This window comes from Physeter macrocephalus, chromosome 11, assembly GCF_002837175.3.
Source record: "Physeter macrocephalus isolate SW-GA chromosome 11, ASM283717v5, whole genome shotgun sequence".
NCBI classification, from domain to species: domain Eukaryota; kingdom Metazoa; phylum Chordata; class Mammalia; order Artiodactyla; family Physeteridae; genus Physeter; species Physeter macrocephalus.
Genome location: NC_041224.1, coordinates 63,995,742 through 64,023,581, shown reverse-complemented (window position 1 = coordinate 64,023,581; position 27,840 = coordinate 63,995,742). Strand labels below are relative to the sequence as shown.

The following is a 27,840-nucleotide window of genomic DNA, read 5'->3' as shown; positions in this document are numbered from 1 at the left end:
TGTTCACATGGAGGCATGGAGACCCCTCACTGCTAGGTGCTAAGCACTCAGGGTTAGGGGGAAGGACAGTCTGATAATGTAGTTATAATAGAGGGCCCCAGAGAGTCTGTGATAGCAAGAAGAGTACCTAATTCAGACTTGACTGGTAAGGCAGGTCAGAGAAAGGTTTATTGAAGAAGATGAAGGAGGGGAAGGGTCTTCGAGAACGAACTGGCACATTTGCACAAAGCCATTTGGACAGCCGCATCATGCTGATAAATTATTAACAAGAAATCATAATGATTACAGTTTATTCAGTGCCAATTATGGGGCAGACAGTGGGCACCAAGATAAGACCCTTTCCCATTTCTAACTCTACCCTGAACCTTAACTCATCAAGTCACGTCAAGGCATAAACTAAAATGGCATTTGAAGTATCTTGTTTCATGGTTAGGGGCTGGCAGACCATGTATAAATGCTGCAGAGGTTGGCAGGATCTAGATCAGGGGTCGGCAAACTATGGCTTGTGGGCAAATCTGGCCTACAGCCTGCTTTTGTATGGCCTACAAATAATAATGTTTTTTTACATTTTTAAAGGGCTGTAAAGATAAAACAAAAAAGAATATGAGATAGAGACCATATGTGGCCCACAAAGCCTAAAAGATTTATCTGGTCCTTTAGATAAAAAGTTTGCTGATCCCTATAAGCTCATGGAAGACGTGTATAATGTCTAATGAGTTTAAGCAACAGTGGTGTTTGTGTCTCTGTTGTGTGTGCATGTGTTAGTCCAAATCCTTTCAGCTGCAAGTGTCAAAAACTCAAACATGTGTAAGCCAATAGGAAATTAGTTGGCTTACATAATTGAGAAATCAAAGGATGTATCTACCTTTAGGCATGGCTTGATCTAAGGGTTCAAATGATGATGTCTCCATCTCTTGGCTCTGCTTCCTTCTATTTGGTGGCCTCACTAGTTCTAGCTCTAAAGACCTTGGGAGGACTTGGGCCAGAATGGACATGTGGCTACCTCTAGGGTGGAAGAGTAGGCCACCGTAATTGACAACTTCACAAGGACTGTGTGGAGGGGAGAACTGGGTCTTCAAAAGAAGGGATGATGGGCAGATAAGCAATTTGCATCCACAGTATTCCTCCCCTTTATTGTTCACCTTCCACCTATACTTTTCTTGACAAACATACACTTTCAAAAATGTGCCTGCCTAACAATGCAATGTTCCTAGGCCAAACAAAAAACACAGTCACCCACTTCTGAATAGGAGACAAAACAGAATCATGCCCAGTTGCTTTATTGAGCCCTCGGTCCAGGGTCCCTTTGTGATGTGCAATTCTTGATCAGGTCTGGATATAACTTCTTGTGATTTTGCAATCTCTGGCTTAAAGATAAATTTAGCTACCCCTACATAACGAATAGGGAGAGAAATAGGGTAACCATTTTTAAAAAAAAACAAAAAAACCCCTTCCATTTGGAATAGGGGAGAAGAGAAAACAATGGTCACTAATCTATAGCATATAGCACATCCTTCTGGACAGTGGAGCAAGTTTCTTCGTCAACAAAACTGATCGCTCTTGGTCCTTTCCACTGGGAAATATCTCCCTCCTTTATGGACAGCCCTGAGAAGATACCTCTTCTGGAATTGAATCATCCACCCTCCCTTTAGACATGGGTTTGGACCTAAAGATTGCCTTAGAGATTATGCCTTCCCAGATCCCCGATTGCCTGGTGAGGATTCTCTGGACAATTCCTTTCAAACCAAGTGATTTGATTCCTGGGCTCTCTGTGAGCTAGTAACCATCATCAAGAATCTTGCTGAGTTCTTGTCCTTGAGTCTGCATCTGGCCCTTGTGGTTTCTGTCTCTTAGCAACAGGTCACACTTGGCCCATTCCCCTCCCCCTCAGCTTCGTGGTTTCCACAATAGGCTGGCTGTGATAATAAGTCAACCTGAATCTGCTCAGTGCCCTCAGAGAGAAATTACCTATATAATACTTGGCTGGCTCATGCTCCAGTGACCCTGACTAGATAGCCAAAATCCCTAAGTGGTACTGGCTTCTAGGTCTCAGCCCCAAGGCAATGCTTAGGACAGGAGTGAGGCAACCACACAAGCACTCATTCTGGACAGTCTGCAGCTTGCTGCACTCCTCGCCCTCTGGCCATGGTCCATTATTACACTAAGGCCACATCACCAAAGCACTCCTGAGAAGAGTCTGTCCGTGGACATTGAATTGGGGGGACCTCTGAGAACTTGTTTAACTTGGGGACTGTGGGAAGAGTCTTCAGCCTTCAGGAGGGCCCCCGGAATTTCTGTCTCTCTGGATGCAACCTGGGTGTCTTGGATACAGAGAGAAAAGACCTTTGGTCTGAGATGGGACTGACAACCTCTGACCTCAGAGCAGCTCTGGATCTACTGTGTGCTCTGACCAGACCTGGGGTCTCACCTCTGCCTCAGTGGAACAGAGCATGCATGTAATACCCTCCAAAAGAGGGTACTAAGGTCAGGGAGGTCACAGAATCTCTCTTTATCTTTTCCAGCTTTGTTTGCAATCTTTGGCATCCACTGTCCTCACTGTACCTGCCTTCACTGTGACACAGCCAAATCCAGCAGGGATTCAGAGGCTGTTTTGGGCCTGTGCGCCTCCCTCAGCCAGTATATTTGCTCAAGCATGTTACACAGCCCTGTGTTCTTTGGGAGAACCAATGAAGGAATAAACCTCATGGGCTCAGGAGGCTCAGAGCCAAAGCGGAGCTTGAGCCACGTGAGGTCCACAAAGAGTTGACCAAGTCTGTGCCAAGTGCAAACTCAGAAAGGGTGGAGAGCTACTCTTTTTCTCCCCAGCCCCACTTCAGACACTGCCATCACAGTATGGCAGACTGGGCTGATCAGAGCCTTTGATTGGCCATCTGTAGAGGGGACTTTGAACTTCCATGCTCTAGTCTCCTGCCCTCTAGTGGCCTAAGAGCACAGAGACCCAGAAGGCAGAGCAAGCCGCAAGCCTGGGTTTGACTCTTCCAAAGGTAAGTCTTAGGTACCCAGGAGAAAATGCAGGGAACCACAGAAAGAGCCTGAGAAAATTAGCCTCAGCTTCTTCTAGGGAGTATGCCAGAAATGGGCTGACCCTGCACCCTTGCCACCAGGCCTCTGACAGGAATCCAGCAGTCTGGGCTGGATTTCCTGCATGCGAGCAGGAAAAATCAGTTGCGCCCTCAGGACCTTCTTGCTACCCCACTCTTGGGACTCAGTGTTGGGATGGGGGCTTTGATTGCGGCTCCATATCTTAACCCAAGTGCTCTAGAAAGCAGACTCTGAGGCAAGGATTAAAGTGCTCACACTTTGGGGAGACGGAAGCCCAGGATGATGAGAGGGGAGAAGAGACATGTGGCAGGGGAGAAAGATGTGAAGCAACGCAAGACAACGTATTACTGTGGCGGCCACTGTTTCACATGAGCTGTGAGGAGAGAGCAGGTGACTTGAAAGGACTGTTTGCTAAAGCACATGGTGTTTGCAGGGAGAAACTGCACCTTAGAACAGTTCACCAGGAGGAGAATTGAGAGGGAATTTTCCCATCCGTTCCCCTCTCATCTCCTGTTTTCTACTGGCCAAGGTGCACCTCACGGAGAGCTAACTCCACTGCATTTCTGAGTTGCATCACCCTCTGGGTGGCTGCTTGGGAAGTCAGATCCCATGCCTGCCATGTGGCATTTCTACCACAAATGTGGAAGTGGAGGGGCTACTTGGCATGGGTGGGGTGCCAACCAAGAGAGAGAAAGACAGAGGTGGCCCAGGGAGCCCAGAAAGTTGCATGAGGGTTGTGACCAATACATCTCACTCTCTCCCACAGGATTCACAGCCAAGGTACCCTGGCACCAGAACCCCCAGGACTGTCTGAATTTTAAGTAAAATAAACATTATTTAATTTGGGAGAAAAAAGATGCATTCAGGTGTGGCTTGGAGCATCAGGCTTTTTCTCGAGAACTTCCCAGGCCCTAAGCTCCAGTATCTCCTTCTTGATGTCCCACCTCTCTGCCTTTGTTCTCACTCATTTTAGTTTGGGGTAGAGGATCTGGCTTTTATAATCTATAAGACACATGATTATCTGACTCTTGGCAGTCTAGCTAGTAGGCCAAAGGCAAAAAAGGTAACTCTAAACAAAGCTGCGTATGGTCTGGTTCTGCCAGCATGGAAGCAAGCTGAACTGCAGTTCCTTGCTAGAAATCTTACGAGAGGCCAGCATACTCCAACATCCAGACATTTGTCCAGTGTGTCCCTGGAGTCTCCATCTAGGATGGATGCCTGACCCAAAGCTCCAGATAAAATAGAAGATCATGTAACCAGCTGACCTGATACCACATAACAGGGATTTCTAACTTCCCACTCAAGGATGGGCAGATCCCCACAACGCCTCCACTTCACTTCAGTTCCACCAGATCCACATTCTAGAGTCTGTTGATTGCACACACCATTCCGTTTGTGTATCAGGTCTAGTTTAATTACAAGTGACAGGAACCAACCCAAACCAGCTTAAGCAAGAAGGGAGCTGAGAAGTGTAGTGCTATTACCGACCAGGCAGGGCTGAATTCAAGGGCTCAAACAAATGTCATCAGACCTCTCTCACTTCATCTCTCAGGGCTCTGCTTCTCTTCGTTCCTCGTCCCCTTCTCTTTCCTGCCATAAATATACTTTCTCCCTGTGATAGAGAGCTGGGTGCCAGCAGCTTCAATCTCATAGGCTCCTGGCACCATGGCCTCAAAAGCAAGAGAGTTTAAGGGGAAGGTTATGATTGGCTCTGCTTAGGTGACAAACCCTTACCTGAACCAATCACTTTGGCCAGGGGGATGGAGTCCCCTGCCTGGCCTGATGGGTCATGTATCCATTTCTGTGTGGTGGAAACCGGGAGCGGGCAGAGGTGGCACTGTGACTGTCAGCCCCACTAAGTAGTCATAGAATGTAAAGACATGTCCTGCATGGTCTGTAGGTGAGGGAGTGCTGGGAGTCAAATAGGAGCCACAGCCATAGAAGGGGTATATATTTTATCCTGGAGGTGGTAAGGAGCCATTGAAGAATTTTAATAAGAGGAATGATATGATCAGCTTTGGGTTTTAGAAAGATTCCCCTAAGGCAGCTAAGTGGAGAAGAGATCAGAAGAGTTGATACTGGGCTAGTTAGGAGGCTAGTACAATGGTTCTGGTGAGGAAGAGTAGGAATATAAAAGAGGGATTGATTTCAGATGTAACGAGAGGTAAAATTGGTTCTGTTCACACGAGGGTGGGAGAAGTCTAAGATGTTTTCTTCGCAGGGTTCCGGCTGAACAAGTCATAGGTGCTATTTACTAAGCTAGGGTCATGAAAAAAATGCAGATTGAGAGGAAGAAGAAGAGTTTGCCAGTGAGACATACAAGTGGAGTTGTCTAAAAGGCAACTTGAAATGCAAGAGGTAAAGGATGGAGATGTATATTCAGGAGTCCCAGTCACCTGCAGTCAGCGTGTCACACAGGACGATTTAAACAGAAAAGCCATTTTTTTCTTTTAGTGCTAGCAAAGAACTAGAAACACTTATTACTGTGTAAGTGTTCTCACTTACCCCTCTCTCATTCTAAGAAAAAGATTTCCAAGGCTTATTAGTTTTTGTTTTTGTTTTTTTTGGTAACATATACATGTATCTATTCTTCTTCAAATTCTAGAAAAGCCATCTCTTGAAACGGCACTGGGTGGGTCACGGGATTGCCAAGCAGGACATGCAAGCTTGAAAAACAACTGGGAACAATGGGAGGCCAGTCCACCAGAGCAAAAGCCAAAATCAGATGTCAGACCAGCACAGTGAGAATGTTGCCACTGTCATCACCATTGGACACTGGATGTCACCCACCACCAGTACCCACACCACTACAGCCCCCAAGCACAGGATAGAGCTGACTGCACTGTGGCCACTGCCACCAGGATGAATTCTCCATGGTTCTATTTCTCTGAATCATTTACTCCAGAATCTACTTTTCTGGGGGCTACTTGGCCAAGCTTAGGTCACATACCTCTGTCTTAGATGCCAAAAAGCTGGGAAAGCAAAGACCCAACCTTTTCAATATCTGTCATGGAAGGTGGGCTCTGCTTACCTCCAAGACTTGTAACACAGGAAGGGGAATCAGATTCTGGGAAGTCACTGGAAAGAGTGATGAAATGAGAAATGGGTGTTGACTGAACTGTTTTTAAAAAATTATTATTATTTAAATGATGAATGATAGAAAAGGAATCTATTAAGGAAGTTGTGAAGGAGCCACGTGAGGTTTAGGAAGAAACTGGAAGAACATAGCCCATAGGAGCCAACAGAGGAAAGGGATGCAGGGACTGCTGATCAACGATGCCAACTGACATCAATGGTCAAATCAGTTGAGCCTGGAATTTTCCAGTGGGTTCGGCAGCTCGGAAGTCATCTGTAACTTTGGTGAAAGTATTTTCAGGAGAGATTTGGGGGAGAGGTAAGATAGCACTAGATTTACAGAACACATGGGAGGTAAGGAAGTAGAGATGGAGAGTGTAAACCACTCCCTAGAAGCTTGGTTGAAGGCAAGAAAAAGTGTGTAATAATCAGTAATGTGTGGGATTAAAATTGGATTTTTTTTTTTTTTTAGGTTGGGGTAGTTGACCAAGTTTATATGCCGAGATCAAAGAGTAGGAGAGAGGAAAAAGTTGACTATCCATGAAAGAGAGATGAAAATAAAGGATCAAATTTCCTGAAGAGACAAAGGGAGTGAAAAACAAATTGCAGTGAAACGATTAAGCTTGGATTTGAAGGGAGACCGCACTACCTCTGAGAAAGAAAGGGAGGGAGAGATTCAAATGTTTGGAGGGGGCTGAACATTAAGGCAGTTTCCTCCCCGTTGCCTTTATTTTCTCTGTGAAGCAGAATGGGGGATGGTGGCGGAAGCTGATGTGTAGGAAGGATTGCTGGGTACACTCAGGGCCTAGCTTAGGAGACTGTGAATTTGTTGTAGCTCTATATCGGGTCCAGGGTAAGTTTCCTTAACGATTTATTCTAGATAAGGGTGACTCATAGATTCTAAGGTCAGAGGGCCTCAGAAATGGTCTGGGAAACTTTCAGGAACCAGACAGCAGTCTCATGATTTCTGGTCTCTGCCTGTCCAGGCTTCATTCTCTCTCTGCAGATAAACTTTCTCCATTCCTCATTCCTCATAGTATCTGGGAGGTGGATGCACCATAGCTCCTGAGTTTATATCTCTTCTGCTCAAGAAACCAGTCCAGTTAGAATCATAATCTCTCAGCCCTAATCCAAGATTCCCAGGAGAGGACATTTGCTTAGCTCAGCTCAGATTAGGAATCCACTCACAGTTTGATAAACTGCAGCCAAAATGCCAGGGGTCACAGAAGACAAACATGGCCCTGGAGCCTATAGATCTGGAGAGTGAGTGTGGAAAATTTAATTCCCAAAGAATAGGGCTCGTGGGCTGGACTAACATAAAACATGTCCACTCACAAGCTCAATTCTGCGGGACTGGGTGATTTCCTTTATCCTGGTTTATGATAGGAGAAAAGAGAAGGTAGATGGCTGGAATATCTGTGGTTATGATTTTAAGGGCAAGCATATTAGCAAAAATGTGGTTAAAGTAACTGACCATAGGCTCTAGACTGGATGGAAAAAGTGAAGCCAGGAAAATACTGATCAACTATGAGGCAGTTGAGATTCATGGGATTCATAATGAGTAGAAGAGCTGGTGGTGTGAGTTGGTGGGAAGTGAGGAGGGGAAATCCTGGAAGGTTATGGAATACTGGACTTTGACATTTCACTCATGGGGACAGACCTCCCATGCTTACCCAAAGTGCTTCTGTTCGAACATTTCCACACATGCTCGGCTCTCCAAAGCTGCTATGGGGCCCTTGCTGGTGAGTTGTTTGAGGGAGCAGAGCCAACTCCTTCCCCAACGACTCTGAACTTCTACATTCTGCCACTAAGTCTCCAAGTCCTGTTATTTTATATACCTCACTTTTTTCAGTTATTATACACAATGGGTGTAACAAACTAATATTAAGACAGTGTTGAAGCCCAGGCTCAGAGGCCAGGTGAGGAGAGCAGGGATATCAAAAGGGAGAGTGAGAAGGGAGATGCTGAGGTTATCCAAATGTAAAAAAATCACTGCGAAATTATATATACATATATATATTTTTAAAAAATATTTATTTATTTGGTTGTGCCGGGTCTTAGTTGTGGCAGGTGGACTCCTTAGTTACAGCATGTGGGCTCCTTAGTTGTGGCACATGGGCTCCTTATTTGTGGCATGCGAACTCTTAGTTGTGGCACGCATGTGGGATCTAGTTCCCTGACCAGGGATCGAACCCAGGCCCCCCACATTGGGAGCACGGAGTCTTATCCACTGCACCATCAGGGAAGTCCCTCACTGCAAAAATTCTGACTGAGGCCAGCTCCGGAGGGATAGATATGTCACGTGTTTACATCACTCAGAGCCAAAGCCTTCCTTGTGTACGCTGTGTCTAGCTAAAAAGAGGGAATGAGGAAAGTAAGTAGATATAAGATAAGCTTTTCCCCATTAGTGCTGATGGAAAAGAGGGGCACATGGGAGCTCCAAGACACCCAATTCTGATAAGGATGAAGGGAGGTCTGGCCACGTCTCAGGGGAATAACCATAATAACCACGGTTAACAGCTTCCATTTATGGATGACTTCCTAGTCCCAGGTATTCTGCTGGTTACTTTATATGTGTTAGGTTGAACCATATGAAATTTCTGTTTTGTAAAATACAAAGAGTCAAATACCTGCACATTCATACGGTTCGACATACCATCTCATTTCATCCTCACCACAACAGCCCCATTAAACAGATATCACTGTCCCCACTTTACAGATGAGAAAGCTAAGACTCAGAAAGTGAAAGTCTTGGTTTAAGGCTGAACAATCAGTAAGTGCTGAAACCAAGCTTTGAACCCAGGTTGTCCCAATAGAAGGCCAGAGTGCTTTCCAGCACACCACAGCTACCAGGGGAGCAAAAGAGTTAAACTTAAGAATTAAAAGACGCTGGGACTTCCCTGGCGGTCCGATGGTTAAGACTCTGTGCTCCCAATGCAGGGGGCTCAGGTTCAATCCCTGGTAGGGGATCTAAGATACCACATGCTGCGTGATGCAGCCAAAAAAGAAAAAAAAATTAAAAACAAAAGAAGAATTAAAAGACCCTAAGGTGTTACAAACTAGAGATTCTTGGAGTCAGCAGGGTCTCAGGGGGACCGTCTCAATCTTTATCCGCCACCCGGGTTCTAAAGTAGAGAGGTAGCCGGGACTGCCTTCCCCGCTCCTTCCTCCCAACCACAAGGGGCGCCAAACGCCAACAGTTCTGTTCAGAGGACCCTCCGCGCACCCGCCGGGCCTCTCTTGTTTCTCCACGCACCCGCCCAGCCCCACGGCGCAGGCACCACCCTCCACTCCGCACCCCGCTCCCAACCAGCGATCACTGCGCAGGCGCCCCAACCAGGAGTAGGGGGAGGTGGTGGGCCCAGGGGCAGGCTGCGTGGCAGTTGGTCCGGAGCGGGCCACGTGGTCATGGTGCTGCCGCGCGAGCGTGCGCAGAGTGGCTCAGCGCGGCCGTGACGGAACGACGAGGCGTGGAGTTGCGCGACCTCGTCCGCCCCGCCCGGCCCCCGCCCCTTGGCTTGCCGCTCCGCCCCCGCGGGGCGTCCCGGGCCGCTAGTTCCCTCGGCGGCGGCCGCGCGCGGCCCGGGGTCGCCGTGAGTACTCACGAGGCCAGCCTGTGAGGCGGGCGCCACGGGGACGGGACGGGGCGGGGCGGCCGGGCCGCGGGAAGGGTGCGGGGCCCGCCCCGCCTCGGCCGGGGTGGATAAAGTGAGGGGCTTGCGCCGGGTGGCACTGAGGGGCCCTCCTGGGCTTGACAGGCTTCGCTGAAGGCTGGGCGGCTGGCGACACAGATCGGGCACAGAGCTTCTTCCCCGGGAGGCAGGTGTTGGGTGTCTTTGGGGTCTCCGGAGGAAACCGGAGAAGAGCTTTTAATTTCTCTCCTAAAGGAGGCCTCAGGGCCTGTCTTGAGAGCGCGGTGGCAGCCAGTGTTCAGGGGCTCACGCCGGCCTCTGCCTCCGCCGGGTGCCCTGGATAGCGCTAGGCTGCGGGAATCGCAGGTCTGTGGCTTCTCCCCCGCACTCTTTGTTCCGTGGCCTAGGCTTTCTGAGAGGAGCACTCGCTGTAGAGCGGAGTAACCTGCTTGCCCAGTACCACAATGCTAGGAGTCAAACCCAGAGTATAAACGTTGAGATCGGAGGATTTGACTAGATGTAAAGTTGTCACACCGGAGAAGCGCCCTTGGGCCTAGGCCAGGACCTTTGTCATCCGGACTTGAGGCTTATTTACATTTGGCCTGTCCCCGTGCAAATTCTCCGTTAGCTGCCATCATCCAAAGCACTGAACAACAGACACCCTTCTCTGGGCATTCTTCACACAGTCTGTATTTGGCCTGGCCTTTCTTGAAAGGTTCCCTGCTTTACCTCATTTGGATAAGTTAGATAGGTCTCTCTTGCTTAATTCATTAACAACTCCCTTAAGTGGTTGTAACCAAATTACAGGAAGAGTGGCTGTAATTAGAACTTGTCAGATGTGCGTAAGTCCCAATCCCACTTTACTCCTGACCCTAAGCAAGTGGCTTGACCTTCCTACACCTGATTATTCTATACATAACATGAAAGCTTTGAAATAGACCATCTTTCAGGCTTATTCCTCTTTAAAATGTCTGTGATTCCGTGAATTCCATAACTACCCACCATTCCCCTTTTCCCACTCTTCATTTAAACCCATTCTTCATCTCTTCAGAGAAATGAGCCTTGAGATTAGAAGGTGGGAGTCCCTTTCACTGAAACAGCCTGGTTTGAAAAAGGTGGTAGTTTCTGAATTGTCTTTTCCCTGGACAGGAAAAATTCCCTCTGAACTACCTTTTTCTCCTTGTGATAACAACAGAAACCAAGCAGCAACAGCCCTTGGAGAGAGACTAAGTTTTCTTGACTTCCACAGTGACAGAGAGCTTGTGAAAGTTGGTACTTCTGGCCTACGCTGCCATCATCCTACCACCCAGCCCAAGACAGCCCAGGCTGGACATTAGTGCCTCCCTCTTTATTCCTCTGTGATCATCTAGATCAGCATCTGACTGTTTATTTTCAAATCTCACAAACACAGCCGCCAGATCTTCATATTCTGGTTCTCGGCTGCTCTTGAAGGTGAATGGAGTCTTGCTTTTTAAAATCATTTTTGTATGATTTTTGTCTACGTAGATGTGTTTAAGTTCTTGTATGTCTCTCCCCTTTGGCTGATGTCTCCAGCAGACAGTTCATTCATTCATTCACTCATTCAATAAATGTGTGTTGAGGGGCTGACATTATAGACAATGAAAAGAGTCAAAGCCTCTACCACCATAGAGCTTACATTCTGGTGGGAGATAATGCAATAAACAAACATTTTGTACGTCAGAGCGTGGTAGGTGCTGTGGAAAAAAAGCAAGGAAGGGGGACGGAGAGTGCTAGTATGTTGTGTGTTGGGGTTTTGCTGTTTTATATAGGATAGTCAAGGTGACTTTCAAGCAGAGATCTGAAAGGGTAAAGGAGTAAGCCATGTGGGTATCTGGTTGAAAAGCATTCCAAGAAGGGTGGCCAGCAGTGGCAAAGGCTCTGTGGTGGGAATATGCTTGATATGTTTGAAGAACAGCAAGGAGACATTTATGGAGTCTTAGTGATAATCTTCCTGTTCACATTTAGAGTTAACTTTTTAGAGAGAGCCCTTACAAGAGTACAAGAGTAGACTCTGATTTTTTTTTCTTTTTATGAAAATTTCCAGCTACACACAGAAGTAGAGAGTGTAAGAAACCGTTATGTACTCATCATTCAGCTTCATCAGTAATCAACATTTTGCCATGTTTATTTCATCCCCCCCCACACACTTTTTGTGCTGGAGTTGTATTTTAAAGCAAATCTCAGATATCAGGCCATTTCACCTCTAAGAACTTCAGTTGCAGTTTCCTTTTGCATTTTTTTTTTCTGCGTATTGTCTTTGATGGGTCAGTCAGCACTGCCAGCTGGAGGACTGCTGTGCTGTTTGCCCTGGCATTGTGCTTTATAACTCCATTCTGCGTCAGTTACAAGGTTTAAGTTGGTATCTGAGGAACAGATCATAGGCCTTTGGAACACACAAGGATTTAGAACAGTGGTTCTCAGAATAACTTGGAGGGCTTGTTAAAACAGATTACTAGACCTCTGGAGTTTCTAATTAGTAGGTCTCAGTGGGGGGTCTGAGACTTTACATTTTTAACAAGTTACCAGGTGATATTGATGCTGCACATCCACAGACCTTACTTGAGAACCACTGACCTAGAAACCTAAGATTAAATAGAACCATGTTAAAGACCAAGAACACCTCTGTGTAAGGTTGGAGTGGATGAAACTGAGATAAATGCAGAGCCAAGAAGGCCTAGGACAGTGGTTTTTAATCTTGTGAAAGGGGTAGGGGTTAGTGTTTTTCTGAGCATTTCTTAGGATCATTATTACATTATTTGGGGAGTAGGTTCCAGGAGGAATCCAGGGCATTATTTTGGCGGTGACAACTCAGACTGTGTCTACCAGAGAATGATCAGTGTTGTTGAGGACTTTTAAACTTAGCTATGATTGTTATATAAAGGCTTTTATGGATACTGGTGTTAAATAAGAGATAATGACTCAATTTGGAGAAGTAACTAGGGGTAAAGAGTCCAAAAAAAGAGTCTGCTTCTGATGGTGGTTGGCGCTATGAAGAATATTCTAAAATGAACTGACTAGACTGAGTAGCATAAGCATCTGGTCCTGCCATCATCATTTTTGGCTTCAGGGATTGATATAGCATTATGAACTAGAGCAAGAACTTGCTTCAATCACAACTCTCTAGAGCTGGAGAACAATAATGTCTTATGTTTGTATAGTGCTTTCACAGTTCATTATTTTTAAAGAACTGTGTGTACAAGTGTGTGTACATGCATGCAAGTATGTCTCTGTGTGCAAGTGTCTGTACATATGCATAATAAAAGTGTACCCATAAATGTGTGCTTGTGTATATGCCACCCAGTTATTAAGTGGTGATGAGATCAATTGTTGTCTACTTTCTACAGGACAGTGACTTGTTACCACCACAACAACAGAGCCTGCCTTCCTCAGCAGATCTCCAGTCAGCCCCTGACATCTCCCCCTCCCTCCCTTGTCTCCCTTTGTGGCCTCCTAAATGCCCATCTCGTTGGCCTGGGTTCAACTGGTGGTATGGAGGGATGCTGCATAGCACTGACCTGGGAGTGTGTGTGACCTACTGACCCAATGGTGAGAACTGACTGCCCATCTCTCCAACTGATCATCCAGGGGTAGATGGAACAAAGTGCAGACCTCACCTTTTCCTGGTGTTTTCCCTCCCACCCTTTTGGTAAATGGAGTGGCTATTTGAAGTTAAAGGAAGGAGAAGGGGCATGGAAACAGTATTACTTGGTGTGTGTATAGGGAGTTTTCTTGGGAAGGAAGGGGAGAGTTAAATAAGGGTTAGAAAGGGAGTTATGAGACAAAAGAGCTAGGTATGCTTGAGAGCCACCTTGGGTAATGATCCAGAAGAGGCCAGCTTGTACTAGAACTTAGATATGCCTAGGAATCAACCTTGACATTGAAATCTTCCTCATGCCTCCCCCACTGGCTACCAGAGCCTCAATCATCACACCCGATACCTAAGAAGGCTAAAGTTCCCTACTGCTTTCCTCCATGACACCATGTCAGTGCTAGACCATGGATATGACCAGATTCAGGAAGAGAGTGAGACGCTCCCAAAGGGTGAGGGGAAGGGAGCCAAAGGGATTAGGGCCTCAGTTATTCTATCCCAAGGGACCTCCCATTCTTTGTGGAAACCTGTTTCCCATCCTAACCCCACTCTGTTCCCGTGGGATAACAGGGACCCAACAAAGGGTTGTATCCTTATTTCTCATCATTAGGACATCAAAGGCCAGTTCTGGAATGATGATGATTCGGAGGGAGATAATGAATCAGAGGAATTTCTCTATGGAGTTCAGGTGAGATTACAGCCCCCAAAACCCATGTTGGATGGTCTAAATGTGTGCTTTTCTCTGGATACATCAAGAGTGAAAGATTATTTTGGAGTAGAGATGAAGATACAATGTCAGTGTAATCTGAGGATTGTCTTGTCAGAGGTGATTTCCAATCTTTGCTCTAGCCTGGAGCTCATATCTTTCCCAGTGTAAACTACACCCTCTGTACATGGAGGTTACCCATTACAGGGGTCCCTGGTCCACGGCCTGTTAGGAACCGGGCTGCACAGCAGGAGGTGAGCGGCAGGCCAGCGAAGCTTCATCTATCGCTCCCCATTGCCCGCATTACTGCCCGAACCATCCCCATCCACCCCTCCCCCCCTCCCCCCGCCAACCTGGTCTGTGGAAAAATTGTCTTCCAGGAAACCGGTCCATGGTGCCAGAAAGGTTGGGGACCGCTGACCCATATGTTCTCAGTTGGAAAACATTATTTTCTGGCTATTCCCTCACTAGCCAGCAGGGGTCGTTTCATTCATTAGGGTCAAATTTTTAAAAGATTATTCTACCAATGATTGTTTAATGCTATCACTGCCTAGGGCATGATCCTGAGCAGGAATGTTGGACTCTAGACAGAAACAATCTGAGTTAAATTCTGTACTCTTCAGTCTGTTCTGAGTTCTTACAGCAGGGATCCCTAAGTGTCCTGGTCAGGGTTGAGAGAAGAAGCTGAGACTTAAGGATGTGAACTCCTTAAGCAAAGCCTGCAGTTGGTCTACTAAAACTTCCTAGAGTGGTGATGGAGGGAGACTTGTCTGTCAATGAGACCTGTCTGGTGGCCCACCTAGGGCCACCACCAAAAGCCCCTTCATATAAGCAGCTTTTGCTTGTATGTACTGGTGTAGTTTGATATCCCTGTTCTGGATGTTTCTTCCTGTTCTGTTTTTCATCTCTCTTCCCCTGTATCTTTCCCCTCCATCATTTTTGCTGCTGACTCAGGGGAGCTGTGCAGCTGACTTATATCGACACCCACAGCTTGATGCAGACATTGAAGCAGTGAAGGAGATCTACAGTGAAAACTCTGTATCCATCAGGTGGGACTCTACTTCAGGGATGGCAGGGGGCTCAGCCACTTCTTTCTGAGTTGTTAAAAGGGTAGAGGTTTTTTCTTTATGGTATGATGGGTGGGGGGGGTCTGTGGACCTTGATAAGTTTTGAGCTTAATGATGGTGGGAGTTGTTTGGAATACTTGAGGTTGGCTGACAGGAGTAAGTAGGAAAGTATAGCCACTTTTCTTAGAAGTTCCCTCTTATCCTAGACTCCTCTAGGCTGATAGTTTCACCTTTGAGGTAAGAAGGGCTTCTGGCCTGGCAAAGGCCCAGATCATAAAAATGGCTTTAGGCTGTAGCTAAGAACCTAAATACAGAGCTGCCTTCCACCCTTCCCTCTCCCTTATCCCCAGGCTCAGTTCTCCCTCCACCTCAGTCTCTGTTCCATTCTTTCTCCTTTAATGAGTCTCACTTGTGGTTGCCTGTATCTCTGTAGAGAATATGGAACTATTGATGACGTGGACATTGACCTCCACATCAACATCAGCTTCCTCGACGTAAGTGGTGATAGTACCTGCAAACAACATGTCTAGTTGGGCTTGTGGATTTTGCCATGTAGGCCTGGAGTCTTGTTCCTCACTGCTGTATTTGAAGCACATATTATTCATGCTTGTCTTTCCTAGATCATCAGCAGACAGTGCTGTGTGCATGTGTGTATCATATAGCGAAAACTTCAAGTCCATTCCTCTCTGTTGCTAAACTAGAAACTATTGACCTTACTCTTTTAGGAGGAAGTTTCTACAGCCTGGAAGGTCCTCCGGACAGAACCTATTGTGTTGAGGCTGCGATTTTCGCTCTCCCAGTACCTTGATGGACCGGGTAAAGGCAGTGACTGTGGGCATGTGGGTGCTCTGTGTGTGGTCTCATCCAAAGTCCTAAGTTAACTGAGGTAGAGAAAAACTAGGAACAAGGCCTGTTGGTGTAATCTGTAGGCCATTGGTAGGAGCTTTTCAGTCTCTTCTCATTGGTGTCTTCATACCCTATTGCCTGATAGTCATGCCTTAAAGGCCTTCTTGGTTAATGAAATTGTATTCTCTAGTTTCCAGATATTATTTATTCCTCCCCTTCCCCTCAACTTCCAGTATAAGTTGAGGATATTTGAAATTGGTCAGACAGTTCCCAGAACCTACCCTCTGCCTCAGATATTTCCCTTGTCCATCATTATTGTTTAGAGTACCCTTAGAATCTGAGGAAGCTAATCCACTGAACTGGGGCTTTGGACTCCCAGGAGGATAGACATGTATACATAGTAGGAGCTTTCTCTTCTCTTTGCAGAACCATCAATTGAGGTTTTCCAGCCATCAAATAAGGAAGGATTTGGGCTGGGTCTTCAGTTGAAAAAGTAAGAACTTTGATCTTTCTGGTTATGAACATTGAGGGAAAGAGAGATGGACATGTGGATGGACAGGCAGACTCTTGAATGGAATGTTTCCTTCCAAAAGTGTATTTCTGAGATATGCCCAAGAAAGCCTAAAATAAATTTGGGGAGCCAAATTTATGGTTAGGTAAGGGAGCTTGTGTTTCTGGGATATCTGGCCTTGAGGCTTCCTGGAGGTGAGAGGTGAAGCTCATCAGTACTTAGCATTTAAGGAAAAGTGCAACCCTGGAATTAGAATCATGCTCATCACGTTTCCTCAGAGTGGGGCTCTAGGATTTCAGACAGTTTTAATTTATTGAATGTGTTGAGCACCTTGCTAAGTATTTGGTATACAATACTGAGAAGTGAACTCAGTAAAGTTCCAAATAGAGTCCAGTGGATACATGTTCTAATACAAGTGAATATGTAAGATTTAGAAAGAACACAGAGGAAGGTGTAGGTGTAACTCAGTCTGGTGGCAAGTGGATGAATGAAAGATGAAAGGGAGATGATTACTGGTTTTCAAGGATGGATAAGAGTTGCCCATGTAGACAGTGGAGTAAATAACATTTGCAAGGGCACAGTCATGTGAAGCAGCATGTGTATAGGCAGCTTCAAGTAGTTGTTTATTGCTAGTAAAATGCAAGGGGAGAATGGTAGGAACTAAAGTTAAAGCTAGAGAAGCAGGAAGGAGTCCAAATCAGAGAGGATCTTGGGCCTTTGGGAGCATTGAAAGGTTTTAGGCAGAGAAAGGACATGGTCAGATTTAGTTTTAAAAAAACCATTCTGGTAGCACTGTGCAAAATAGGTAGGATGGGTGAGATAAGAGACCAGAACTGTTTTAATAGGAGATTAATAGGAGATTGCATTTGTAGAAGTCCATACATGAAATGATGAAAGCCTGAACCAAAGTACAACTATAGGTAAGATTAGAGATGAGAGGTAGACTAGAGAAATTTGCAGGGTTTAAAATCAATAAGACTTGAAGAATGATTTGGGTATGTTGTATATGATAAGAGCCAAGGAATAGTGGAATATTACTCTTAGGTTTCCAGCCTAGATGTCTGGGTAAATTTTAATACCACTCATTTATATAGGGATTTGGAAGAGGAGCACGTTTGTGGGATGAGGACAGATAGTTAGTTCCATTTTAAACATGTTGTTTAAAGTTAACTTTAGGATATTCCAGTGGAGATGCTCAATACAGAGTTAGATATGTAGATTTGATACTTACAGGAGAGGTTCAGGTTGAAGTTATATAGCAGTGTATGGGTGAGACTTGCACCCAGTGTAGAATCTGAGATTGCTGAAGGAGAGCATGATAGAATGAGAAGAAAATAAAATCAAGGGCAGAACACCCTTTAACCCAGACAAAATACCAGGAGTAGGTAGAGGAAGAAGAAACACTGAAGGTAGGTCAGAGAAATTGGAGAAGAATGGGAAGAGAATAGAGTCAGAGAAGGCAAGGAGGAGCGTTTCTACAAGGAGGGCCAGATGCCAGAGGGGATGAGTAAGAGGAGAACTTAGGAGTTTCTGTTGGATTTAGCATCAGGGTGAGAGCAATTGTAGTGGAGTGGTGAAGGTAGAAACCAGAATACAGTAAGCATTCTGGAGAATTGAGTGTTTGGCAACAAACTAGAAACAATAAGTGTGGATTAAGAAATTTGGATGAGGCTATAAGGAGAAGAGGGAGAGGAAGCTAGGCCGAGGTAAAGAAACTTGAAACTTTTTGTAGACTTCAGTAAAGGAACTGACAGGAGAGGGGGATGATTGACAGATCAAGGTCCCATGAGGGGCTAGAGGACAAATAGAGCAATTGATCCTTAATAGGAAGGTCACCTTGTCTCCAGAGAACGGAGGGATCAAGTAAGGGTAGAAATGGAAATGGATTCTGTAGTAGGGTTGCAAAATTATGGAAGATGATATCTCATGCCTTCAGTTTTCTCTATTGAGAAGAGAGATTATCAGTTGTAGGTGAAGTTAGGAGCTTAAAGAAGGTGATAAGGATTTAGAATAATAAGGTAGACTGATACTAGAGAGAACTGATCAAGGACAAGTGAAAGGACTGACAAGACTAGCTGAGGGCCCAGCCCAAGTTGGAAACCATAAATTTGGGGCTGTAATGTTTTGCCTAACAATGTCAGTACCCTTCGTGTCCCTTGTCCTTTTCTTCACTATTCACAAGGCAGAGGGTGGTACTCACCACTTCTGTTCCACTTTCAGTATAACTCTTCTTGGCAATAAATTGCCAGGTTCACAGCCTTTGAAGACTCACCTTTGAGATCTCCCTCTAAAGGCAAAGCATCTAAGAATTTTTCTGGTCCATTAGACTAGGTAAGGGAGTGGGAATTTACCCACGAAGGTAAAGAGGTACTTTAGGACAGTACATTTCCATGTGCTAAGATTATATCAGTGGGGTCTTTAGACACACCTTCCCCTACAACAACTAGCTTTGCAGTCCCTGGGTCTGAATTTTAGATTAATTTCCTTTCATAGTCCTATTTCTTGACCTGGGCTTCCCCTGCTTGAGCTTCTCTAAGGCTGTTCCTCTTTAATTCTTTAGGATCCTGGGTATGTTTACATCCCAACAATGGAAACATCTCAGCAACGATTTCTTAAAGACCCAGCAGGAGAAGAGGCACAGCTGGTTCAAGGCAAGTGGTACCATCAAGAAGTTCCGAGCTGGCCTCAGCATCTTCTCACCCATCCCCAAGTGAGTTTCTCCATGAGCTGATTATCTCTAATTACTGTAATCTTGTCTAAGCCCCCACCCCACTTTCTTGATTATGTAAATTATTCTATCCTCTTGCTAGGTCCTCTAAATTCTGTACCTTTAACTACTAATACCACCCACATGGTCCTGTCCCCTATGTGTCTTTACCCTTCTACTCCTGACCCAGTAGTCATATCTCGTCCTTTATGTAAAACACAGTACCTAGCGCATGGTACGTGTTTGGAGAAATGTATGCTAATCTCTCCATCTTTACTTTCTTTGACCCTTATCCTTATTCCCTATCCTAAGGAGGCAGAGTCAGAGCTAATAGGCCCCAAGTCCTTGCTCTTATGGAAGGGCATATTGATTTATTACCTAGGTTCTGGAAATAAATATTGCTCAATTCTTTGATCCTAGGCCTACAGTTATCCCCCCTGGTGCCTTCTGATCTTCCCAAAGGCAAATACAAACCCAGATTTGTAGTTTTCCAGGTGCCATTATTGACAGACAGTCAGACATTAGGCTGTTTGGGGTCCAACTGTTTCTTGCCTAGTAGTTTAATCTCACACACACACACACACACACACCACACCACACACACACACACACACACACACACACACCACACACACACACGCACACACACGCGCACACACGCGCGCGCGCATCCTCTCCAGGGTGTCATTCCTTACCTGGCCTAGCTGCTGCAGAGAATGACCTAGGCTTTGCCTTTGCCTGCCCTTCATGTTCCAATCTGAAGAACACATAGATAATGACATAAAAATCAAACCAGTTGTGTAGTGATCTGCTTGCTTTGACAGTGAGCCAATGGAACTTTCCTCAGATATGAGTTGCTCTTTGGCTTAGGTCATTTCATCTATTCTTATCTCCAGACCTCTTCTTTTTTTTTTTTTTTTTCTTTCTTGTCATGCCACGTGACATGAGAGATCTTAGTTCCCTGACCAGGGATCAAACCTGCACCCCCTGCATTGGAAGTGCAGAATCTTAACCACTGGACCCCCAGGGAAGTCCCTCCAGGCCTCTTCTAGGGCTCATACTGAATCCTCAGTCTCATCACTTCTCTTTGCTCTGTGTTCAGGTCTCCGAGTTTCCCTATCATACAGGACTCCATGCTGAAAGGCAAACTGGGTGTACCAGAGCTTCGAGTTGGACGCCTCATGAACCGTTCCATCTCCTGCACCATGAAGAACCCCAAAGTAGAGGTGTTTGGCTACCCTCCCAGCCCCCAGGCAGGTCTCCAGTGCCCCCAGCACGTGGGCCTCCCTCCCCCAGCATGGACCTCTCCTTTGGTACATGGCTGAGGAGGGTTTGACTTGGGTGTCAGAGGGTAGGAGGGGAAATGTGGGAATACAGCTTCTCAAAATGGGGTGGGGGTCTGGTTGTCCAGGCATCATAAACCAAACCTGGGCATGAGTCATGAGTGAGTAGAATGGAACACATTTTTTAATAGTTGTGAACTTATATCTGAACAGTCTGGCAGGCTTCTCTGATAGTATGTCATGAAGGAGAGAGTCTGGGGTTGGGCATCCCAGGGAGATGTCATGTATGATTTTGTTAGGTTGTGGTTAGGACTTGGTAGTCAGCTACTTTACAGACCTATTCCACCTACCTTGAAGGGGTTTAAGGACAGGTGAGTCTTTTTTAAGAGCCTTGGCAAAAATGTCTGAAGGTCTTCTCTACAGCTTGGGGATTACTTAGACTGATCAGCGTTAGGGCTTAGCTACTTTAGGTGAATTTTAGGTAGTGGGCGTGAGTGAGGTCTTTCTAGTCACCAGCTTCATAGGAGGTTCACAGAGTCTATCTTTTTCCTCTCATCAGGTCAGTGGTCACTGCAAAAACATCCCCACTCTGGAATATGGATTCCTTGTCCAGGTAAGTCCGAAGGTTCATTCCAAAGCCTTTCCCCTGTTTTCTGACCCATCTGATCCCCTAACATCTCCCAGCTCTTCAGTCAGTTAGCAAACGTTTCTTGAATTGTTCTGCTCCCAGAACTATACTGAGTGTTGTGTGGATAGGAGAAAAGAAGGCATAGTTCCCACCGTCAAGAAGCTTATAGCATTATTGGGAAGACAACGCTTATAGACCACTTACGATCAAGTGCCAAATGAGACACTGAAAATTTTAACTGCACTGGTGCCAAGATGAGAGAAGGATTGACACTGATTTTCTTATGATCCCGCACATCCTTGCTCAAGTGGGCTTCACTTTTCCACACAAACTTTCACTGCTTAGCCGTTTCTGGTCATTTGCTTCTTTTTAAACCCTCTTTATTTTCCAGACATGGTTTCACTTTTTAAAAAAATTAATTTATTTATTTTTATTTTTGTCTGTCTTGGGTCCTTGTTGCTGTGCATGGGCTTTTCTCTAGTTGCAGCGAGCAGGGGCTACTCTTCGTTGCGGTGCGCCGGCTTCAGTAGTTGTGGCACTCGGGCTTAATAGTTGTGGCTCATGGGCTCTAGAGCACAGGCTCCGTAGTTGTGGCGCACGGGCTTAGTTGCTCCGCGGCATGTGGGGTCTTCCTGGAGCAGGGCTTGAACCCGTGTCCCCTGCATTGGCAGGCGGATTCTTAACCACTGTGCCACCAGGGATGCCCCATGGTTTCACTTTTGCATCTCCGTTATCTTTGTTCGTGTCATTCCCTCCACTGACCTTTCTCACTATATCTGCCTATTGCAGTCAAGTCTCAGATGCCAGCTTTTCCATAAAATCTTCTCTGTTACTTGAAATGTATTAGCTGGAAGTGTGTCTCCTCTCATTGAACTCTTTTGATGCTTTTTGTTTTATATGGCACTGATGTGTCAGGTACCATATACTGCCTTGAATTGTAATTAATTTGTGTACATACCACATCTTCTCTGTTGGAGTATGGGGTCTGAGAAGACAGTCTTTTATGTTATTGAATAATCAAGGAGACCTTTCACTGAGCTAGGTGCATAGTAGGCATTCAATAAATCTGCATTAAATGAATGAATAAAAGCCCTTGCATGACCATTTACCATCCCAAAAGTTTGTGAAATGGGAACAGTTTGATTTATACACAAAGTGTACATGGTTGCAAAAGCCATGTTAAGACAGAGTGTGTAAAAAATACTTTAGGATATTGCTGCATGAGCTCTGGATTTGTGCTGTCTTCCCAGTACAGAGTTTTATCTATGGTCTTGATCAGTTTACAGGCTGATTGTTCTGGGTAGTTAAAATGGCTTCTCAGGCATCTGATCATGGACTGGATACTCACTTGTCACATGAGGGCAATTTAATTACTACAACTAATGTTAATAGTTTGATTAGTACTTGTTTATAAAATACTTTCACAGAAATCTTTTTCCTCTCAGTACCTTTGTGAGGTGAATAATGTCCACTTTGTAAATGAAGAAACCAAGGCTCAGGTTAATTGACTTGCCCAAAGTTATATATGGTATTAAGTAGTAGAGGAGGGAATCTTAACCCAGGTCTTCTACCATGGCTGGTCTTATTTTTATTATACTATATAGTCTTAGCTCTAGAGTTAGGCTATCAGTTTAACTAAGTGCAGGACCCAAGAACAGATTCTACCTTAGGCACAGGGCTGGGAGGTAGAAGAGTAACTGGAAAAGAAGTTCAGATTATTTCCTACATCTGGGTCTGGGCTTCCAAAAGATAAATAAATCTCTTCTCTCCTCAGATCATGAAATATGCAGAGCAGAGGATTCCAACATTGAATGAGTACTGCGTGGTGTGTGATGAGCAGCATGTCTTCCAGAATGGGTCCATGCTCAAGGTATATGCCTCTATTTCGTGACCCTCTTTCTTGCACCCTTAGCTGAGGCCCCTTAATTCCTCATCTCTCCATTTTTCCTTTCTTCCTGGATCTATGGTAAAGGTAGAATTCTGTCCACACTCCTTGAGACTCTAGAAATAATTGTTTTTCTCAGAAAGCAAATCTCAGCAGTCCTGTTTGGAAAGATGAGGATATGTGAATATCAATCTAGAGTTGTCTGAGGTCAGGCACCCCTCTTGCACTATGATACCTTCTTATTGGACACCTCCTGCCACCACCATCTCTTTAATATGTCCATTCAGCCAGCCGTCTGTACTCGTGAACTGTGCGTTTTCTCCTTCTACACCTTGGGAGTCATGTCCGGAGCTGCAGAGGAGGTGGCCACTGGAGCAGAGGTATGGGGGAGGGAAAAGCTGCAGGGGAATTGGGATCAAGAAAGGCTGGGGGGACTTCCCTGGTGGCGCAGCGGTTGAGAGTCCGCCTGCTGATGCGGGGAGCGCGGGTTCGTGCCCTGGTCCGGGAGGATCCCACATGCCGCGGAGCGGCTGGGCCCGTGAGCCATGGCCGCTGAGCCTGCGCGTCCGGAGCCTGTGCTCTGCAACGGGAGAGGCCACAGCAGTGAGAGGCCCGAATACTGCAAAAAAAAAAAAAAAAAAAGAAAGGCTGGGGAACACAGCAGTTTCACTGCTTGGAATTTAATCTCCAGAAATGCTTTCCTATGTAAGGATGTTCACTATAGTATTGTGGGGTTTTAAAATATTTTACTTATTTATTTTTTGGCTGCACCACGTGGCTTACAAGATCTTAGTTCCCCGACCAGGATTTGAACCTGTGCCCTGGGCAGTGAAAGTGCAGAGTCCTAACCACTGGACCTTCAGGGAATTCCCTAGTATTGTTCATAATAGTTAAAAAAAAAAAAAAAATGGATACAAGCCCCTCTGTACAGGGTCCAGTTAAAGGATGATGGTATGTCCTTTGCAGTAGAAATTTTTGGATAGAAAATTATAGCATATATAAAAAAGAAAACACAGCAGTATGTGTAATACAATTCTTTTTTTTATTGCCTACATAATAAAATAACAGTTTCTGTAGGGAAAATATCTGGAAGAATATACATCAAACTTAGCAGTAGTTACCTGTGAGGAGTGAGATTTGGGGGCAATGGGATGATTTTTCTCTTTTTTTAATCACCCTTTTAAACATTGTTCTTGAATTTTTATAATGAGGTTATATTTTCTAATGAAAAAATCATAAACATTTGTCTTTTTAAAATTTTATTAAAATATAGTTGATTTATAATGTGTTAATTTCTGCTTTAGAGCAAAGTGATTCAGTTAGACATATATATACATCCATTTTCATAATTCTTTTCCATTATGGTTTATCAGAGGATATTGAATATAGTTCCCTGTGCTATACAGTAGGACCTTGTTGTTTATCCATTCCATATATAATAATTCGCATCTGCTAATCCCAGACTCCCAATCCATCCCTCTTCCACCCCTCATATTTGCTTTTAAAAGAAAAATGCTGAGAACCTCCAGAAGGTAGACCTATGCTGGGTACTGTGTGACTCCCTGCACTGGGAAATCATTTAGCTTTTGCCCCCTTTCTCTCCTTTCTCTTAAGGTGGTGGATCTGCTCGTGGCCATGTGTAGGGCAGCTTTGGAGTCCCCCAGAAAGAGCATCATCTTTGAGCCTTATCCCTCTGTGGTGGACCCCACTGATCCCAAGACTCTGGCCTTTAATCCTAAGGTATAGTTGCTTGGGAAGAAAATCATGACTCAGGAACAGAGGTGGCGAAAGACAGTGGAAGACTTTGGGCTGTCATTCCAACAGCTTGAAATAAGGGGACAGAAGAAATGGAGCACTTGTTTTCTTGGGAACTCTTGCTTTAGCCGTTTTAGTGAATAAATAACTAAACATAACTAATAATATAAGATAAATAATAACTTCTGAGTTTCTCAGAAGAAGGGGAGAACAATTAATATTAGTTATGTTATGATAGGGAATAATACAGACTTTGGAACCAGACAGACCTTGATTCCATTTGAGGTTCTGCTACTCCCTAGCTGAATGGTGTTAGGCAAATCACTTAACCTTTCTGAACCTCAATTTCCTTATCTGTAAAAAGGAGATATCTACTGTTATAAAAATGGGAGATAATATATATAAAATATTGTATAAGTTAGGGTTCTCTAGAGAAACAGAACCAATAGGAGATGTTTAGAGAAAGAAATTTATTGTAAGGAATTGGCTCATGTGATTATGAAGGCTGAGAAGTACCAGGATCTGTAGTGGGCAATCTGGAGATTCAGGAGAGCTGATGGTGTAAGTTCCAATCCAAAATCCAGCAGGCTCGAGATCCAAGAAGAGCTGATTTTTCAGTTCCAGTCTGAAAGTAGGAAAAGACCAATGTCCCAGCTCCAGGCAGTCAGGCTGGAGAAGTTCCCTTTTACTCAGCTGTTTTGTTCTATTCAGGCCTTCAGCTGATTAGATGAGTCTCACCTGAATAGGGTTGGCAGTCTCCTTTACTCAGTCTGCTATTCAAAAGTTAATCTCCTCTAGAAACACATTCACAGCCACACCCAGACACACCCATGGCCCAAATTGACACAATTGATGATTGACAAAATTAACCATCACAAGTACCCAGCACAGTGCTTCACTATTACTCTCATTGCTATGTATCAGGCACTATACCAGGTTCTTTACATATGTTATTTAATCTTCAGGTCATCTCTTTGAGGGTAGTGGGAATTTTTATCATCACTTACATACAGGGATACTGAGGTTCTAAGAGGTTAAGTAACTTACCCTATTACTCTCAGCTGGTAGAAAAAGAACTAGCATGTGATTCTAGAACTTTTTGACATTAAATCTGTGTTCTTTCCATGACATACTATGCTGTTTGCCTGGAGCCTAGAATTGTTTTGTACATCTGGCCCTCCTTTTCATCATATCTTACTCTCCTCCACTTTTGTTCATCTGGTTCTTCTCTTCCCATTGATTCCCCACAGAAGAAGAATTATGAGCGACTTCAGAAAGCTCTGGATAGTGTGATGTCCATCCGGGAGATGACCCAGGTATTCTGCCCTCTGCCTGTCCCCTACCTGCCCCCTCAAGTGCCCTGTTCTGTTTGAAATTCATGCAAGTGGAGTGAAGATGTAGAGATGCTACTCAAATCCCTCACTGTATTCTCTTTAGTTTTCCCTCTTTAGCCTTCCCAGTCTTTGTTCTCTGTTTTGTTAGCTCTGTTACTCCTATCTCTCACTCCTTATGTCTCTCTCAACCTTTACCTTTGCTGCTAATTCCTTCACAAGTTGTTCCTATTTAATGTTTTTTCCATAATTCTTAGGGCATTAGAGAAGTGAGGGAAGGACCTCTGTCCAGGGTTGGGAGGGTGAGGAGGGGGGCTTGGAACTAGACCCAGGGGCCTACATCTTCTGTCCTTCTAGGGGTGGGGCAGCCACATGGAGCAGTGACCATCCTTTGACTCAAGGCTGTCTCTCACCAGACTTCCCCACCCCTCGTCTGCAATCTCTGCATGAATAGACATTCATTTGTACTCACATTTACAGGTGGGCCTCTTCTCAGCAAATCCTATATATCACAGTTCAGATTAACACATAACATACACCCAGGAGGGATGATTTACTTGTCGGAAGGACTCTTATGTTTTGTGTAAAGTTTTACCACAGGATTCCTTAGCCTAATCTTTCTGGGACATTGATTTTATTTATTTATTTATTTTGATTTATAATCAACTTTTTAGGGCTGTAGGAATTGCATAAAATGAGGGAGACCCACCTGCATGTTGTTTTGTAAGCATTTTCAGTCATTTTCATATTTATTTATGAGTCTTCCCAACCTGACTGGGGTCCTTGAGGGTGGGAACCCCATCTCCTCTTGGTTTGGTGTGGTCTTCAGTGCCTACCTTGCCCTGGGCCCTGATAGTCTGTGGAAAGTGGGAGGGCTCCCACCTCTCCTGGGAGATAACCTTACGGCCTTTGTCTTACAGGGCTCATATCTGGAAATCAAGAAGCAGATGGACAAGCTGGATCCCCTGGCCCATCCTCTTCTGCAGTGGTATGAGTAGAATGGTTCATCCTTTGGCGGGTGGGGGAATGGGGCATAGTATCAGACATGGAGCCTACACCTTCTCTTAGAGGTGGTTTCAGCATCCTTCCCAAGGTTATAGATATTATGGCTGCTCTTTCTTGGGTTTTACCGATACACCTGCCCTTGACAGGAACTCAGATCCTACAAAGAGCCCACAAATTCTAATGTGATGTCTCAAGTTCCCTTTAGGTGTTTCTTGTTTCCCAATAGGTTTTTTTTTTTTTTTTTTTGGTGGTATGCGGGCCTCCCTCTGTTGTGGCCTCTCCCGTTGCGGAGCACAGGCTCCGGACGCGCAGGCTCAGCGGCCATGGCTCACGGGCCCAGCCGCTCCGCGGCATGTGGGATCCTCCCAGACCGGGGCGCGAACCCGGTTCCCCTGCATCGGCAGGTGGACGCGCAACCACTGCGCCACCAGGGAAGCCCCTCCCAATAGGTTTTTGAGTGCTGCTTGCATGTAGGAATTAACACTTCATTTCAGTTAGGGTTTCTATGCATGCAGAGAAGTCTGTCTCCCCCTTCTACGCCCTTTCCATATCTCAAGCCCTTCCCTGTTGATGTTGACTGTCCAGAGCCTTGAAGCACTATTATTACTCCCTTCTCCTAGCAAAGGTTCTGACCTTTCTCTACGTCCCTCCACCCCTTGCCCTCCCTCCCTGATCTTGATTTCTGTTCTCTTGATTTCTCTTCTCTTTTCCTGACATAGCTTTCCCCTTCTAGCTT

The 27,840-nt window shown here is 45.2% G+C and overlaps 1 protein-coding gene across 12 annotated transcripts in view; it reads left to right on the top strand.

Annotated features, from left to right (window-relative positions):
* Window positions 1-9,648: 9,648 nt before the first annotated feature.
* PARP6 (poly(ADP-ribose) polymerase family member 6) overlaps window positions 9,649-27,840 on the top strand; it is a 29,249-nt gene continuing 11,057 nt past the window's right edge. For 3 of the 12 annotated variants that reach the window (XR_448474.3, XR_448473.3, XR_448472.3), the window contains exons 1-15: window positions 10,966-11,222; window positions 13,136-13,337; window positions 13,991-14,068; window positions 15,041-15,135; window positions 15,587-15,647; window positions 15,879-15,969; window positions 16,426-16,492; window positions 19,071-19,220; window positions 20,320-20,470; window positions 21,060-21,113; window positions 22,903-22,998; window positions 23,301-23,393; window positions 24,628-24,753; window positions 26,019-26,084; window positions 27,020-27,087. Coding sequence is in view for 1 of the 12 variants with exons in the window: in XM_028495022.2 (XP_028350823.1) it covers window positions 13,335-13,337; window positions 13,991-14,068; window positions 15,041-15,135; window positions 15,587-15,647; window positions 15,879-15,969; window positions 16,426-16,492; window positions 19,071-19,220; window positions 20,320-20,530; window positions 21,060-21,113; window positions 22,903-22,998; window positions 23,301-23,393; window positions 24,628-24,753; window positions 26,019-26,084; window positions 27,020-27,087 (1,259 nt within the window). In the remaining 11 variants the exon portion in view is untranslated. Of the gene's footprint in view, window positions 9,755-10,965; window positions 11,223-13,135; window positions 13,338-13,990; window positions 14,069-15,040; window positions 15,136-15,586; window positions 15,648-15,878; window positions 15,970-16,425; window positions 16,493-19,070; window positions 19,221-20,319; window positions 20,531-21,059; window positions 21,114-22,902; window positions 22,999-23,300; window positions 23,394-24,627; window positions 24,754-26,018; window positions 26,085-27,019; window positions 27,088-27,840 lie in introns of those variants that run through there. The other 9 variants (XR_003681651.2, XR_003681649.2, XR_008618579.1 and 6 more) reach the window with 6 other exon arrangements.